This window comes from Podarcis cretensis (assembly GCF_951804945.1).
Source record: "Podarcis cretensis genome assembly, chromosome: Z".
Lineage (NCBI taxonomy): Eukaryota > Metazoa > Chordata > Lepidosauria > Squamata > Lacertidae > Podarcis > Podarcis cretensis.
In genome coordinates this window covers 43051559-43067669 of record NC_137184.1, presented here as the reverse complement: position 1 = coordinate 43067669, position 16111 = coordinate 43051559, and the positions used below count along the sequence as shown (strand labels likewise).

Below are 16111 nucleotides of genomic sequence, written 5' to 3'. Positions count from 1 at the left end.
AACGGCGTTTCCGTGTGCGGCTCTGGCTCGCCAGAGCAGCGATGTCACGCTGGCCACGTGACCCGGAAGTGTCTCCGGACAGCGCTGGCCCCTGGCCTCTTAAGTGAGATGGGCGCACAACCCCAGAGTCTGTCAAGACTGGCCCGTACGGGCAGGGGTACCTTTACCTTTACCTAGGACCTTTAACATGGTCTTATAAGCCAGTTGGCTTGAATGAGAGTCCCAGATGGTGTGGAACATGGCCAGCTGGTTGTGGAAAGAATTATGTGGAACTTTTTTTTTTTTTTTAAGGCATTTTTTCCAGCACTTGCTAAAACCAGAGCTCATCTCCTTGTCTGCAGAAGTCTCTGCTTCTGAAAGACTCAAAGAAACAAGTAACTGTAGCTTGCAAATTGTGTCTTGATGTCCAGTGCCTGGGACATGAACAACTACAGCCAGATGTCACTTTACTCTAGGAAAAGTGGAATGTTACTTGATTAAACACTTTTTTTAAAAAAAGCAGGGAGGAATCACATTTTGCTATTCATCAAGGACTTTGAATGAGTGTGAAGAATTATACCAGTGAGTCAAACCAGACATGGAGTTTATGTCTTAGTGGACTCCCCTTCATTAGAGGTTTTTAAGCAGAGGTTGGATGGCCATCTATCACGTATGCTCTAGTTGAGATTCCTGCATTGCAGGGCGTTGGGCCTTGGGATACCTTTCAACTCTACAATTCTATGATTCCCTAAGTCTTCAGAAAAAACTGCATGGGTGAAATGGGTTTTCAACTAGTTCTTCACAAGAAAGAGAGAGAGAGAGAGAGAGAGAGAGAGAGAGAGAGAGAGAAAGAAAGAAAGAAAGAAAGAAAGAAAGAAAGAAAGAAAGAAAGAAAGTTTAGTAGAAAGCTTACTATAGAGTCAGACAACTGGGATCCATGCAGTACCTGATCAAATGTTTATCCCAGACACCTGTAACTGGGTGATGACTACGCCCTGACTGATAGAGATCAGCCTTCCAAACAACATAGAAAATATATTAGCTCCTTATAATTCTTGCTGGCCAAGCTGATGCCTGCATACACTTAAGGGATCTCATAGGAACATATGAAGTTACCTTAATACTGATTAATACCAAGTTCAATCCTCAGCATCTCCAGGTATGGGTGGGCGAGATCCCTGCCTGAAACCCTGGAGAATGACTGCCAGTCAGCTAGATGGACCAAGGGTCTCAGTCAGTATAAAGCAGTCTCTGATGTTGATACTGAACTGTTACCAAGCAACCAGATATTCCCATTTCCTCACCTTTCCAGAAGTGAAAATCCACAAAGCGTAACCAGACCCTTAAGACGAGAATTGCTAAGTGGCAGCGGCCCAGCTCCCCGCCCCTTACACAAATGCTGCCTCAGCAATACTGCAGGGAGGATATGAGAGGAGGAGAACAAGGAAGCAAGTGTTCACCATTTGCATCGTAATTCCTCCCGGTCCCTTAAGCACAATGGAATCTCCTTGTTTAAAAAATTGGGGGTGCTGAGCCTAGGCTAGCTTTGGCTGCTGCCCAAACAAGTTCATTGTGCAGCTTCAGTTGAAGGAGGCGGGTCAGGCACAAAGAGCTTATTCTAAGCTTAAACGGAATTCACTTTTTTGCCACTCAAAATTACCAATTTAAGAGTGGGTTTTTTTGTTTTCAGTTCTGGTGTGTGTGCTTTTAAAAAACCCAAAACTGTTTCTTGTATACAGTGTAATTCTTAGCTTTACACAACTGATGAGCTTTCTAAATATTTACTTCAGTGCACAGCTCCTTGAATAGAAGCCCTCGGAGGAAAACCAGAAGGGGGGAAATGCATTCTTCCTATTCCCCCCACCCTTTCCTCATAATCTTATACTCCAGTGTTATGATCAGGGGTGTTGCAAACTACTTAACGGATTTGGGACACAGGTGCATGAGTGTGCATTTGCATAAAATTTGCATTGCCTGATTTGTATGGATGGGTGCTTCTGGGGAATTAAGACGGGGTGGCTGGGGTCTCCTCCATGCTGCGCTTTGCAGACTAACCCTATGAGCAAGGTTTCTTTGAAAAATAATGTTGAGAAAAGGTGAAAAAGGGCAAAAGAGTTTGGGGCTACCTCAATAGATTTGGGGTTCAGGCCTAAGGACTACGATCTGACAACACTCCAGGTTGTGGTAATCACTGCGGATACTCTTCTGATTGCTTTCCTCCATGAAATCCCATAGCTTTTTATTCCACAAATGTTCTGGTTTATTATTGTTCCACGTTTGATGTGCTGTAGGCCTTCCATACATGGCAATAATGTGGTAGCATTGGGGAAGTGTCGCAGAGCAACTAATATGGCAGAATAAACCCACCACTAATGCACTTTTGTTGTGTCACGGACATGTACCAGAATATACTTTGAGAAATACACCCGTCCAGAGAGACCAATTTTCCATTTCATTTTGCCACAGAGATAAAAAGTAACTACTGAATACCTTTAGATATACCTTTTTCTGTTACAGTTGCATTGATAGAACCATGGGTGCTGATTATGCCTCCTCCAGTTCCATTTTTAAGTATCATAAATAATCAAAATGGAGAGGAAACAGGGATGAAAATATAACAGCATTTGTTGTTCCTAAAGGAGCAATGGCACTGCTGGAACCCACCCCAATTTAAAACTAGAGACACACTTCACTCTTAATCTCAGCAAACTACATACTTTCTCCAGTCATTTCCTGGATTTGCATCCTCCTGTGGAATAAAATAGTTAATATTACCCCTACTTAAAACAAGCACATCACTCATAGCCTCAAAAAAAATGTATTTAGTTCAGGGGAATTTGTGTAATCATTAAGTTTCTTCAAGCCAATTCACACTTGGCTACCCTTCCCCTTTCCTTTAGAGGTAGACTCAAGTTACCCCTAGTAAATTTACCTCTCTTAAAAAAAAATTATTTCTAGCTACTGCTCAGATGTAACTTTGGCCCATAAAATGAACAATAATCTGTGTACAAATTCCTGTTCATATAAATGGATTCTTTGGGGTGAGAAAGAAGAAACAGTCTGGGAAACAGAGTAGAAAAGCACTGGAGATGAAAACATAATAATGTCAAAAATGAGTCAGGATTTGCTTAATAACTGCTGCACAGAAAATAACTGTGAATCATAGATTTGCAAAACAGACTCTAAACGGTTCTAGAAAACAGAACAGAGGACTTCCAAATCTAGCTGGCAACAATTTATAAAGATATATATTCCTTTTATAATAGATCTTAAGCAATCTTTAGAAGAAAGTTGTCAAACAACCAAGCTGACCTAAAGCTGTAACAGTTCATGGTAGCAGAGCCAGTGCTTTTTTTCTTCTTTTTAAAATAATGTTTAGGGGTACTCTCATTATCCTACTCATATTGAAATACTGCCCAAACTTAGTTTCACAAAATGTTTAGGGGTATGTGTACCCCTGCGTACCCCCAGAAAAAAGCACTAAGCAGAACAATAATATTAAGAAAAGCTTTATAAAGTTTTCTGCCTCACAATGTAATATGACAAGTTAGGCCAGAGATTTCCAAACTTTCCATGTTGGTGACACACTTTTTAGACATGCATCATTTTGTAACACATTGATTCAGTTTGACTAGCAAACTGGAGGTTAAACTAACCCCTTTCTAGCCCTGGAAGGAGCATGGGAAGCATTTGCACAACGCACCTAAAGATTGCTGCTGACACACTAACACTGTTTGGAAATCTCTGAGTTAGACTCTGCTCACACTAGCAGCCTGAAGTTCATTTCCCCTGCGCTGCATTTCCCAGTTGCTTTCTCCCACCACTGTTCACACCAAAGCAGAGGCAGGGGGATGCCTTCGCCCGACGATTTCTTCCCCTGTGGTGTGTGGGCGCACTGCCAACCATGCATGCACAAAAGCCGCCCGAACTTGTTCAGAGCACGGCAGAACTGTGGCTTCTGTTTTCAAACCGGATGGAACCTGGTTTCAGGAGAAACTCATCCAAAGAGGAGTATTTCCCTTAAGGCTGCGGGACACAGATGGATTGTGGCTAACGTCGTGTGAACCTGGCTTAGATAAAACAGCGGCGGGAGCACGCTGGAGTAAATGGTAATGTGTACAAACCCTTAGATAGCTATAACTTATAACCTTCACCATCTAACATAGTAGACTGCCTGGGGGTCCTGTTTGCCATTGCTGCCAGCCTTTCTACGCGCTTCCCTTTTCTTCTCCATTGGGGTACCCAGCGTGAAGCCCCTCCAGATGCTGTGCTCTACAACACCCACCAGTCCCAACCAGCATGGCCAATGGTTAAGGATGGTGGGCATTGTAGTTCTGGAGGCCGTTACATTGGCTACCCCTGCTCTAGGCTGGCAGCTCAAGGGTCAAAGGCCGGACTTGCCTTTGAGGACTCCAGCTGCTGTTTGTAGGGGATACTACAAACAGAGCAGGCACTAACCACTTCTTGTACCTTTCTCTCTCAACTTGAAATGTCACATGCAGCCCAAGCCAAATGGGTATGAACTCTATTGACTGCTTATATCCGCATGTGGCTAGGGGTGCCTACCCCTCACACACTAAGCAGGGACAAAACAAATGCTGAAGACTTTCTTTCCACACCTCAACAAGAGAGATGTTGAGTTCCTTCTTGTACGCTAAGGATTTTCGCTTGCCCTTCCCAGTTGCTAAGCTATAGGTTCTGATGATTCTGCGATTCTGTGCACTAACAATGGCAATCAAGAGATCTGTAATAATGAAAAGATACATAATCAGAGCATGTAATCCCCATAGGAAACATTGCCAGCAGTAAAAGCCAACAGTAAAAGCATGGGATATGAAAGTGAAAACTCACAATGGTGGCAAAAATTAACTGAATTGGTCAGAATGATGGGGAAAAGAGTAAAAAAAAAAAAACACAGAAGAATTTGGAAGCTTATCGTCTCATTTTATTGAACAGAATTACAAGATGCAATCATTTAACATTTTCTTGCAGCAGAAATGCAACGTAACTATGTTGGAAGAGTATTAGTGATCTATAGCACTGGCTATTGTAATAGATGCTTATAAATGTGGAACCTGTAGTCCATAATTAGGACACTTTCTATCTGAAGAGCAGGTTTATGCAGATTTTTTTTAATATATGTTGTCTATGTTTGGGGGGGGTGTATGAATGAATGTAGACTTTCTCGGTGCAAAATTGGCACACAAGCTCATAATATTTTCAATTTAAATTCCAAGCTGAGGAATTTTTTTGAGGCAACAGAGCTTTCCTCAGAATGCATCCAAAGATTATGAGCCGAGAAAAGTCATATTCTGAGTCCATTGTTTTTTGTCTTCAACAGCACTGCTACTTACCCCTGCTGCTTCTTGCAATCCTAACACTGCTTTCCTAGGCATAGATTCCACTGAGTCCAGTAAGATGTCCAAGTAAATGTTATTAAGATTGCAGCCATGCTGAATAGTGAAATCACTGAGGTATATTCATGTTGTCATTGTTTCCCTTCTTGTATTTCAGACTAACAAAGGCGACGCTTTAGCCAACCGTGTCCAGAATACATTGGGGAACTACGATGAGATGAAGGACTTTCTGACCAACCATTCCAACCAGAGCCACCTTGTAGGAATCCCACAGAATTCTGTGCCACAAACTCCAGTAGATAAAAACGAACAGACCTTTTTCCCAGAACAAAGGAACCGGATGGTCCCGCCCCACCAAATCACGGGGCACTCCTCAGCTTCGATGCCGCCCCCTGCGGCTATATCGTCCAGTTCAAGTTTAGTCCACAGTCACCAGAGCAGCAGGAAATCCAGGACTGACTGGTCCCGTGTCAGCCACAGCTCAAACGGTGGTCAGCCAAGTCAGTCCGGGAGTGCGCAAAGTCGGACAAAGCACAGCTCATCCCACGAACCTCCACAAGGCAGGTATGATGACCGCTATGCTTGCCAAAGTGAGCAGCATAAACCTGGAGGAGGCGATGAAGCCAACGCAACGCCATCCTTGTCACACTCGAGGAGGCATGCCCATTCAAAATCAGTGGTGGCAGAACACTCTTACAAAGAAAGCAGCCACTCAAAGTCTCCAGTGGATCTCGAGTTTCTGGGCCATGGGCCTGGATCTCCACTCCCATCTACATCCTTGTTGTCAGGAAATAGTGGTCTTTCGACTCAAAATTTCCTGCCGGGCCTCCACTGTAAGGGCAGCATGACTCAGCAAAAGCCCACCGCTTACGTTAGGCCAATGGATGGTCAAGACCAGGTTCCCAACGACTCACCGGAACTGAAGATGCCAATAGAAATTGAAGGCGTTTATGGAAACCAACCCTTTGGGATTCCACTGGAAGGAAAGACCACTGGACCCAGCTCAAAGAATAAACTACCAAAGCTTAACATTCCTCAAGCTAGTGAAGTAAGTCTTATTTATCTGTTCAGTTGTTTACTTACCTCTTTTGCCTCCAGGGTTTCAGTCCACTACACTTCCTCAGTTTCCTGTTTAACTGACAGTCTCTTACCCCACATCCAGACCATACTTTTAAAGCACTATGATACCAGTTTAAACAGTCATGGATTCCCCTAAAGACTTCTGGGAACTGATTTTTTCCCCCAGGATGCTGAAAAGTGTCAGGGGACCCCCCTCTCCATTTCGCAGACCTACAGTTCCAAAAGTGGTTTAATCATCAATTCCTCTTCGCAGGGAGCTCTGGAAATTATGTGCTTTCAATATCTGTTCACTGTTTGGGCACTGCAGCTGAAAAGAATGCTCTTTTTGACATGCTGTTTGGGTCTCACACAGATTGTTCTGTCTATTTTTAAGATTACTAGGATGCACGTCCTGTTATGCTTATCCTGCTACCTGACCCCAAGAGTGTAGTCAACGTAATCAGGTCTGTGGTTAAAAATAGGAAAGTGTCAGTGGGTTGCGGTTTTGTTGTTTGTTTTGTTATTGTCAATTTAAAATGTTCAGAAGAATTGCACAACATGGATACCTTGGGAAGTATTTATACAGCAGATAGATAGATAGATAGATAGATAGATAGATAGATAGATAGATGATAGATAGATAGATAGATAGATAGATAGATAGATAGATAGATAGATAGAGCCCATTTTCTGTAGTGCAAGAAATGTGGAGTGTTGGTGGAAATCTCAATAATCATTGGCTGCAATGGGTAATAGTTCTCATCTTGACAAAACTTGGTTGTAAATATGCTGTGCATCCAGGTTCATAGAAATTAGTTACCTGGGGAAGAATGAAAACTACAATCCTATCCACATTTACTTAGAAATAATTCCCATTGAATGGAGCTCTAAGGACTATATAACATATAATGACTATAATTTAGTCCCTCTCCATGCTAAGTCACAATCCCTGCTTTGTCCCTTTTGTGGATTACTTATTTAAAAAATATATATATTTGGGTAAGTAGGGGTGGAGCACCCCATTTTTCTGCTTGAGGTGAAATAGAAAAGCCTGCCTTGCCACTGCCATCCACGTCACCACCTCTGCCACTGGTTTTTTTGTGAGATCACACTGGTTTCCAGCTAGATCTCACATGCCTGCAAGATCTTGTGCAAGTTTAGTAAGAGCTTGCTGGAAATTGCTGTGATCTCACTCAAAATCAGTGCTGATGCCGATGCCAGTTCTCTGCCAGCAGGAGAGGTGGCAGGACAGCCAGGGCACCCACAGGGGCTCTGGCTTGCTTGTTTCTGCCACCTAAGACAGCTGCCTAACCCTGCCTAATGGCTACACCGGCCCTGGGGATAAGGCTTCTTTTTTGTTTTGTTAAATAATTTATTCATTTTGAATAACAATCTTCCAATTAATGACAAGTTAAATCAAATCAATCAAAATTACAATAATAGCAATACACCAATTATGTATTCCAATTATAAAAAAATTATTGGGACTTCCCATGTTCCAGAAGTCTGGAGATAATCATCTTCATTCATGTCTCTGCATTTTCAGTATTTTTCAAATTCAGCACTAATATTATCTATCCTTCTTCTCAGTCTAATCAGCCGTTGTTTCTGTGGCTCACATCTAGTAGCAAGGTTTTTGTGCAATTAACCCACAAGAGGCAGGGGTGGTTTTTTTTTGGGGGGGGGGGATAAGGTTTCTAATGGTGCCATTCTTCAGGGATCAACTCCTTTAGATTGCACTCACGGTCCCTTCAAACACTGCAGTCCTATGATTCTATTTCATGTGGTCTCTAGAAGCAAGCTCCAGAGTGAGAAACATGCCTGTCTTGTATCTAGTACATGTGCATGTAAGTGCATGCACGTGAAAACCAAGGCACCATGCAGTGCTTACCCAGCTGTTTCTCCAAATGCAGCTGGGGCTGCATGAGAGCTGAAGGCACCAAGTTGCCTAGCCCTGCTTTAAATCCAGACCAAATTTCAGAAGCTAATAGGTAGCTGCTCAGCTATCCCAGTGAGTCAGGGCTCAGCCTTGCCCTGGGAAGTCCTTTGCAAAATCAACATAACTCATTCAAGTTACATAACAGGACTTCCCTGTAGCGGTTGGGTTAGCCTGATGTAGAACCTGACTCTCTGTAACATTGTATATGCTTAGTCTTGAATACAAGCAGCTCTCCAAAGTGAATCTGCATGGTATAAATATTGTACTATTATTTTACATTTAAGAGGTGTTAAGCAAGGTGGTGTCTACCGCTGCATACTTCCAAACAGATGGAAATAGCAGGACTTGCCTAGCAGAGTTCCCAAAATACCTATTTCGTGGCTGGTAATATTTTTTACACCCTGAATAAGTGATGATACATTCTTAGGGTGCTTTATTGCGAAAGGTCGGCTTCCCTTACCCACATTCGAACCCCTGCCTGCCGGCTCTTTGGAATAATTGTTTGGGGCCAATAATTTGTTTGACTTCTTTAAAGAAGGAGGGAAATCCCTTGCCATTATTTATTAACATTCCAAAGAGCAACAAAGACTGATGTGTTTTGCAGGAGAGCTTGGAATAATTTTCTGGGAACAGCATCTGAAAACCGTAAAAAGACCTATTTATATGAAGTGGAAGCTGAGGGTTCCTTGCAGATGGTGTTTTATTAGAAAAATGTATTTGTTAATAAACGTAGCTGTGTACAAGATTGCTTTACAGATGTTTCTGTTTATTTTTACCTTTGGTTAAAAATCTGCTGGAGTAGTCTGTTGCAATTTGTCACCAGTGTTGTTTGGCAAGGAAATAATTGCATGGAAAGAAAATAATGAGGTTGCAAAGGCAAATAAATGTGTTCACTCTTGCTGTCTATTAAAAACAAAAACATATCCATTAACAAATTTGAAAGAGAATATTTAAGTCAGAGAGCAGTTGAAGGGGTGTGTGTTTAAAATATAGTGTAATGGGGGGGGGGGGTGAGCTGCTTATGACCAAAGGCCTTGGATCCAAAGAACTGTGAGTAGAAGCCAAAAATCTTTTAGCATTGGTTTCAGAGCATGAGTGAGAGGAAAGTTCAGTTTAGCACTAGAGCATCTGTTTTATTAAGACCAGAGCATAGAGGGAGAGCTTCAGCTTTGTATGCAGAATATCCCAGATTCAAATCCCTGGCATTTCCAAGTAAGCACTGGGAAAGTTACCAGTCTGAAACCCTGGAGAGACCCACCCAGTCAGTGTGGACAAGACTGAGCTAGATGTACCCATGAGTCTGATGGCTTCCAACATTCATCTTGGTATCAGCCCTTTATTCAGAATCATGAGGAATGGAATCCTGCTTAATTAAGGGGGAAACCATAGCTCAGTGATAAGAGTTCTGACTTTGCATGGAGAAGGTCTCAGGTTCAGTTGCCATCACCTCTAGGTTGGGACTGAAACCTGGAGAGACTTGCTCACTCTGTGGACAATACTGAACTACAAGAACCAGTGCTCTGACTTGGTATTACGCAGCTTACTGTGTTCTTAAGATTTCTCACAGTGGAACATTTTGAATAGTTCTCTTATCACTAGGGATATTGGAAAATTCCAATGAAAACAGATGCAGGGGCAGAAATTGCTGGTGCTCGCTTGCTCATCTCATGTCTAGAATGGAAATCAATATGAGTGAATTTGGTTTGCCGTGAGTGCTGTTGGCTGTTGCTGTTGTTTGCATTCTGCAAACAATGCGCAATTGGTTATAGTTCCCAGTCCACATTTGCATTATGTTTCCTTTCCATTGAAATTAATGGGGTGGAATAACTTAATGGCAATGTCACTTATGGAATTTATGGAATTAATTATGTAAGTTACATGATTTCAGCACAGCAGACAGTGAGATGAATAAAGTAGCTTTTAGTGGAATATGAACTGCTGTGGAATGGAAACAGTGTGGCATGCAACAGATGCAGCACTGGGTGATTTAGGATGGATTGGGCAGTTCCCCCACACAGAGTGCTGAGCTAAGGGGATGCATCCTCCTCTTCCTCCGCCTCATACCTATATTTATATAGGTACCTACTCATTTAGAGAAGGGACGCGGGTGGCGCTGTGGGTTAAACCACAGAGCCTAGGACTTGCTGATCAGAAGGTTGGCAGTTCAAATCCCTGCAATGGGGTGAGCTCCCGTTGCTCGGTCCCTGCTCCTGCCAACCTAGCCGTTCGAAAGCACGTCAAAGTGCAAGTAGATAAATAGGTACTGCTCCGGCGGGAAGGGAAACGGCGTTTCCATGCGCTGCTCTGGTTCGCCAGAAGTGGCTTAGTCATGCTGGCCACATGACCCGGAAGCTGTATGCCGGCTCCCTCGGCCAATAAAGCGAGATGAGCGCCGCAACCCCAGAATCAGCCATGACTGGACCTAATGGTCAGGGGTCCCTTTACCTTTACCTTACTCATTTAGATGGGCAATTGAGTTGCTGCAACTAGGACATAGCGCACTTGAGAACATGTGCAGAACGGAAAGCGAAAGGGAGGGAGGGCACCAAATTTTATTCCAATTGGGTATGTGTGCCAAATTCTGTCCTCACTCAGGGTGCCATATTACCAAATTCTGCCTTCTGACAAATACAAGGTGGAACAGAAAATGATTCCGCCTTATAACCCTATATCTCACTCAAGGAAATACCTTTGGAACTTTCCATTCCTCCTTAGCTAGCCGTTCCTTGTTCTCTCTGGAAACTGTGGCAGTTTGTAGATCATTATATATCGGAAGCAATCAGGCCCCTGAAAGTGGGGAGTGAAAAGTCCCATAACGCTTCTCACACCACCCACCTAAGCCGTGAAACATGGAAGATTTCTCTTGCCATTCCTTCTGAGAAAATGTTTTGACGGGTTCAGTGTACAGTGAAATGATAAGCTTTTGTTATATGTGTTTCAAATCACCCCCTTATCACAGGATATATTGATTAGCTTAGTACTTCCTCAGCAAGCTATAAAAGAGGGGGGGGGGGGGAGGAAGGGCCTGAACTCTTTCTGGATTAAAGAGCACAAAAAAATTGACAGGTAGATAACCATATTGATTCAGCTCGAGCGGTAAATGCAAGGAGCTTTGTATATGACTTATAAAACTTTACAAGCGCAGTAGGTTTTAGGGGTTTATATTTTTATTTCTTTTAATTGAATGGAAGGGCTAAGAAAAAGGGGGAGAATAAGGGGTGGGGGAAGAGCTCTGGGTTAACTAATTCCTCGTTTTACATTGATTTGCCAAATAACATTACATTATGTCCTCTGTTTGCGGGTGGATCTTTCATTCCATATTTAAGCCTCCCCTTTGCTTTTTAGAAAACTTCAGAGGAGGAAGAATAATGGACTGGAACAAGCATTAGGCTGGAAACCCCCTTTGCCTGGTTCATATTTCAAATAAAATAAAACGACCAATAAAACAAAGCCAAAAAAACCTCAGTCCCTTAGCATAGTTGTCTGTGGAGTATTACAAGACCTGGCCATGTGGTTTGCATTTGTAAATACTGTGAGAAGTATTGCTTTTGCAATACTTTATAATGAAGGCCATATGATGGGCTCATCAAGAGAACTCTGGCTGTAGACACATCTCTCTTTGTAATGCGGCTTGGCAGTGCCCCATTTCAGGGGCTTGGCCTCTGGCTAGAACCACCTGCCACCCAAGCCTGAGTGCACCCAGACTGAGCATTAGGTAGCTATCAGAGGGGAACCAGGAGCTGGAACTAATGAATTGTGCTAGGGTAGGGGTGGTGAACCCTCTTCATCTTGAGGGCCACCTTTGTCCCAAGGGCAGCTTTCTGAAGTCCACATGACACTGAGGGAAACACAGAGCCAGAGGGAAACATGGGTGAAGCAATCAGAAGAGCTGTGCTTCAGCCAGAAGAGCAAAGGGCATTATCAGAGTTGGGAGGACACATTCTAGCTTGGCAAAAGCACTCAAGGAGGGTGTCACACAAGACCAGTGAGGGGTGTCGCCTGAGGAGGGATATGCCTTCCAGAAGTTTGTATCTGCCACCTGTATCTGCCTCAATCTTCATCTTTCAGTGGCTGCTAGCCACAATGCTATTTTCTTTGTTTACTCTTGAAGGTATTACATAGCCTCCGACACATGGGGGGGGGGGAAATAACCCAAGACACTTCTGGGGCTGCACTTCCACACAATTCATGTGACCCTTGTGAGATTGCAGCCCCCAAAGACACACTTTTTTCAGGGCAGCATGGTGCCTCAAACCGTGGCCCTGAAAAAGGTACTTTTGGGGGCAAGTTTGCAGCATCCAAAATGGGTGCTGTGCTCTTGTGTGAATAAAGAGAGGGTGTATCTGTTTTACCAGGACACTTGAGGGGTAGGGACATTTTGCCTACGAATACTAGTTTATGGGAATCACAAGTATGGAAAGTGCTGTTGCCATCAGGTCCTATTTTTGGGCATCTTGTAGGCCTCTGGTTGGCCACTATCAGAACAGGCTGCTGGACTAAATTGGCCCTCTTTGGCTTGATCCTCCAGGGCTATTCTCATGCCACCTCATTGTGTGTAATACATTGGTTGTCTCTGATTAGTTGCACACTTCAAATACCTTAGCACATACCAGCATCAAGCCTTCAAGCATCATTCCTCTACTGCAATGGCCAGCCATCATATATTGAAAACAAAGGCTTCCCACAAAAAAATCCTGGGAATTTTAGTTTGCTTTTACTAGGATTCTCTAGGGGAAGTCATGTGCTTTAAATGTATGGTGTGTACGCATCTTTATTCTGAAAGCTGCCTGGTGGTAGTCAGCTGCAGATACGCCCACACAAATTGCAGAAATCATTTGTGCCCCAGTTAAATGCGCTAATATCATTGTTTTGCCGTGCAAAAAAACCTGAGGAAATCTCTTTGTAGAGCATTTCTAGGTTTTTACAAACCATCTTTACGCTTCCACACACACTTTTTTTTTTGGTCCCTGATTCAAATACAGTATGGGAAAACACTTAAAGGCTTCAAGTGAAAGACTCATATGGGAATATGTTAATAAAAATAATAACACTTAAGAAAAAGGAGGAAACAAAGCACATGCTAGGAAACAGAGTTGACCACCTACCCTGGCAACTACCCATGACTTGTAGATTCAAGCTGAAATTTAACTTGCTAACCATTTCATGAATATTACAGGAGGGGATCTGATTTCCGAATTTCCTTTGGATAGAAACCTTTGGCTGCAATTTGGCTAGTTTCAGGGTGAAAGCAGGGGCCAAAGCCAACCCACCACCACTGCTTGGGTTTCACCACCATTTATTTTGTGATATGTGTGTGGAGGGGAGAGATTCCTGTCACTTCCCAACGTCATTTCTTCTTATATATCATTCCTTTGTAAGTCACTCTATGAAGCCCCTCCCCCTACCTTTAAAAGGGGTCAGTTTGAGGTGCAAGGGGAGGGACTCAGAGAAAGTTGTGAGGGGTGGGGTGAAGTTTAAAGAGCATGAGTGATCCTATGTCAGGATGTTGCATCTTTCCAAGGCAATTCAATTGGGGGAGAGGGTATGGCACCCCTCTCAGCACCCACCATTTTGCCCCACAACTCCTCTTTCAAAAATGTTACATTATGACATGGGATCTCTTAGGGGAAAGATTGTGAGGAAAGAGGAGAGAATATTGCCTTACACTCTCTGAGGGGAACTGCAATGCTGCTGCCACCACTGCCATTAAATTTCACCCTAGGATTGGGAGATAAATTCAATTCAGTTTGCATTTAAAGGTGAACCTACTTAATTTGCTTATTCCTCTTTTTTGTTTTGTTTTACAAAGTCCTAGTTAGCTCAGTTTCAAGCAATAGACAGATTGAAATACAGCCATCCTTTGAAAGTCACATATCCCCGAATTTTGCAATGCAGTTCTCCTGCCAAGTAATGTCTACTAGAAATGCATATACTTGGATAAAATGTGTGTGTGTGTGTGTGTGTGTAATCAAATGCCGAAATTCATTGCAGGCCCAGAAGCAGTAAGCAGACAAATGTCATAATCGCCATGGACAGATAGAGTAATAAAGACACAGCAAGGCAGTTCTTGGGATCAAGCAGACCACAACTTTATTGATTACAGATGCAATACGGTCTTGGCTTAGGCACTGGGGTGTGTATCCTGAATTGACCAACCTAATCTGCAGGTTGATTACTCCATCAGGGTCAATTGTGTACCACCATGTACACCACCTTGACCTCCTTGGAGAAGATGTGGGATATATATTTCAGAGCTCTACTCATGTCATGTAATTCATCCAGTAATCTATCAGTAGATTACCAAAATGCATAGTTTCCCAATGCATCCCTTGAAATTTGATCATGTTAGGCAACCCATCATTCAGTGGCTTCTTGTGTGCTGTTACTGGTTTCTTCTTACTAAGGAGCTCCTGTTGCTGTGAAAAACCCCAGAGTTCTCCTGGAACTCGGTTTCAAAATCCCTCCTTCTTAAGTGGATTGATTTTGCTTTTGGGAAAACAAAGAAAGGACATAGCAGCTGCCATTTCCTTAAATTGATATGAAAGGATGTTGCATGAAATATTTAATGGCAGTGCCTTCCTCTAAAGAATGAAATCACACCCTCTGACCAGCTGTTTTTAGTATAAGTTTGAAGGTTGATCAATTATTATTTTTTTGTAAAATTACCCCTACGATTAATTGGCCAATGGTTCAGAAGACCTAAAAACTGACTAAAGAAAGGAATGGATTTCTGAAGGACTGTCAGATGTGCTGGAAAATTTCAATAGTCCCATGATTCAGGGCTACAGTTAGTTTGTTGAACTAAGACCAGGGAGACCCAGCTTCAAACCCCCACTCAGGCCTCAGCCTAGCCTACCTTGCCGAGCTTTTGTGAGATAAAATGGACAGGGGGAGAACCACATATGCCACCTTGTAGTTCATGGGAAGATGGACATAATAAATATGTAATTAGGATCAGATAGGTTTCCTAAACTGTGTTTCAGAGAGCTGTTACTTTCCTTAGAACATTATCAAAGGGTTCTTCAATGAGACAAATTAATCCATGGTGGACCAGTTTCCCTAAAAAATGGCTAGCAACTAGTGATCTTCCCTGGCAATGCCCAGTCCCATAGGTGCATTGGAATGGTTCTAAACAAACCAGTGGGTGGCTCCATCCATATAAAAAGAGCATGCAATGTAAGGATCAGGACTCCAGATCCTGCTCAGGGTTGCTCAGGGGTCCCTCTGCAGAGAAATCAGTGTGGAAACCCTTCCCTGAAGGCCAGCTGTTTGAAAGCACTGTTCTAATCAGAAGGCAATGGTTTATTGGGGGGGGGACCCTCAAATCTACCTGGGGAATAGGAGATGAGAGACAGGATAGCAAGCTCAAGTGGCAGTAACTCTCCTGGTATGCCCGCGGAGGACCTTGAGGTCCACAAATAACAACACTTTGGAGGTCCCGAGCCTCAAGGAGGTTGGATTGGTTTCAACTAGGGCCAGGGCCTTTTCAGCACTGGCCCCGACATGGTGGAATGCTCTCTCACAAGAGAATAGGGCCCTGCGGGACTTGACATGTTTCCGCAGGACCTGCAAGACAGAGCTGTTCCGCCTGGCCTTTGGTTTGGACTCGGTCTGACCCTTATGTTTCTCTCCCCTTATGGTCCTGATTTATTGGCTCTTTTAAAATGAGGCTGCATTTTAAATTGTATTTTAATTGATATTTTAAATTGTTTTTTCCCCCTCTCTTTTTCCCCTATTATGTTTGTATTGTGACTTTCTGTTAGCTGCCCTGAGCCCA

At 43.1% G+C, this 16111-nt stretch overlaps 1 protein-coding gene across 7 annotated transcripts in view; it reads left to right on the top strand.

Moving 5' to 3' along the window:
• Positions 1-16111, top strand: part of AFF2 (ALF transcription elongation factor 2) — a 392417-nt gene that overhangs the window by 106751 nt on the left and 269555 nt on the right. For all 7 annotated transcript variants that reach the window (XM_079962632.1, XM_079962631.1, XM_079962630.1 and 4 more), the window contains exon 3: positions 5494-6384. In XM_079962632.1, coding sequence (XP_079818758.1) covers positions 5494-6384 — 891 coding nt within the window. The remainder of the gene's footprint in view (positions 1-5493; positions 6385-16111) is intronic.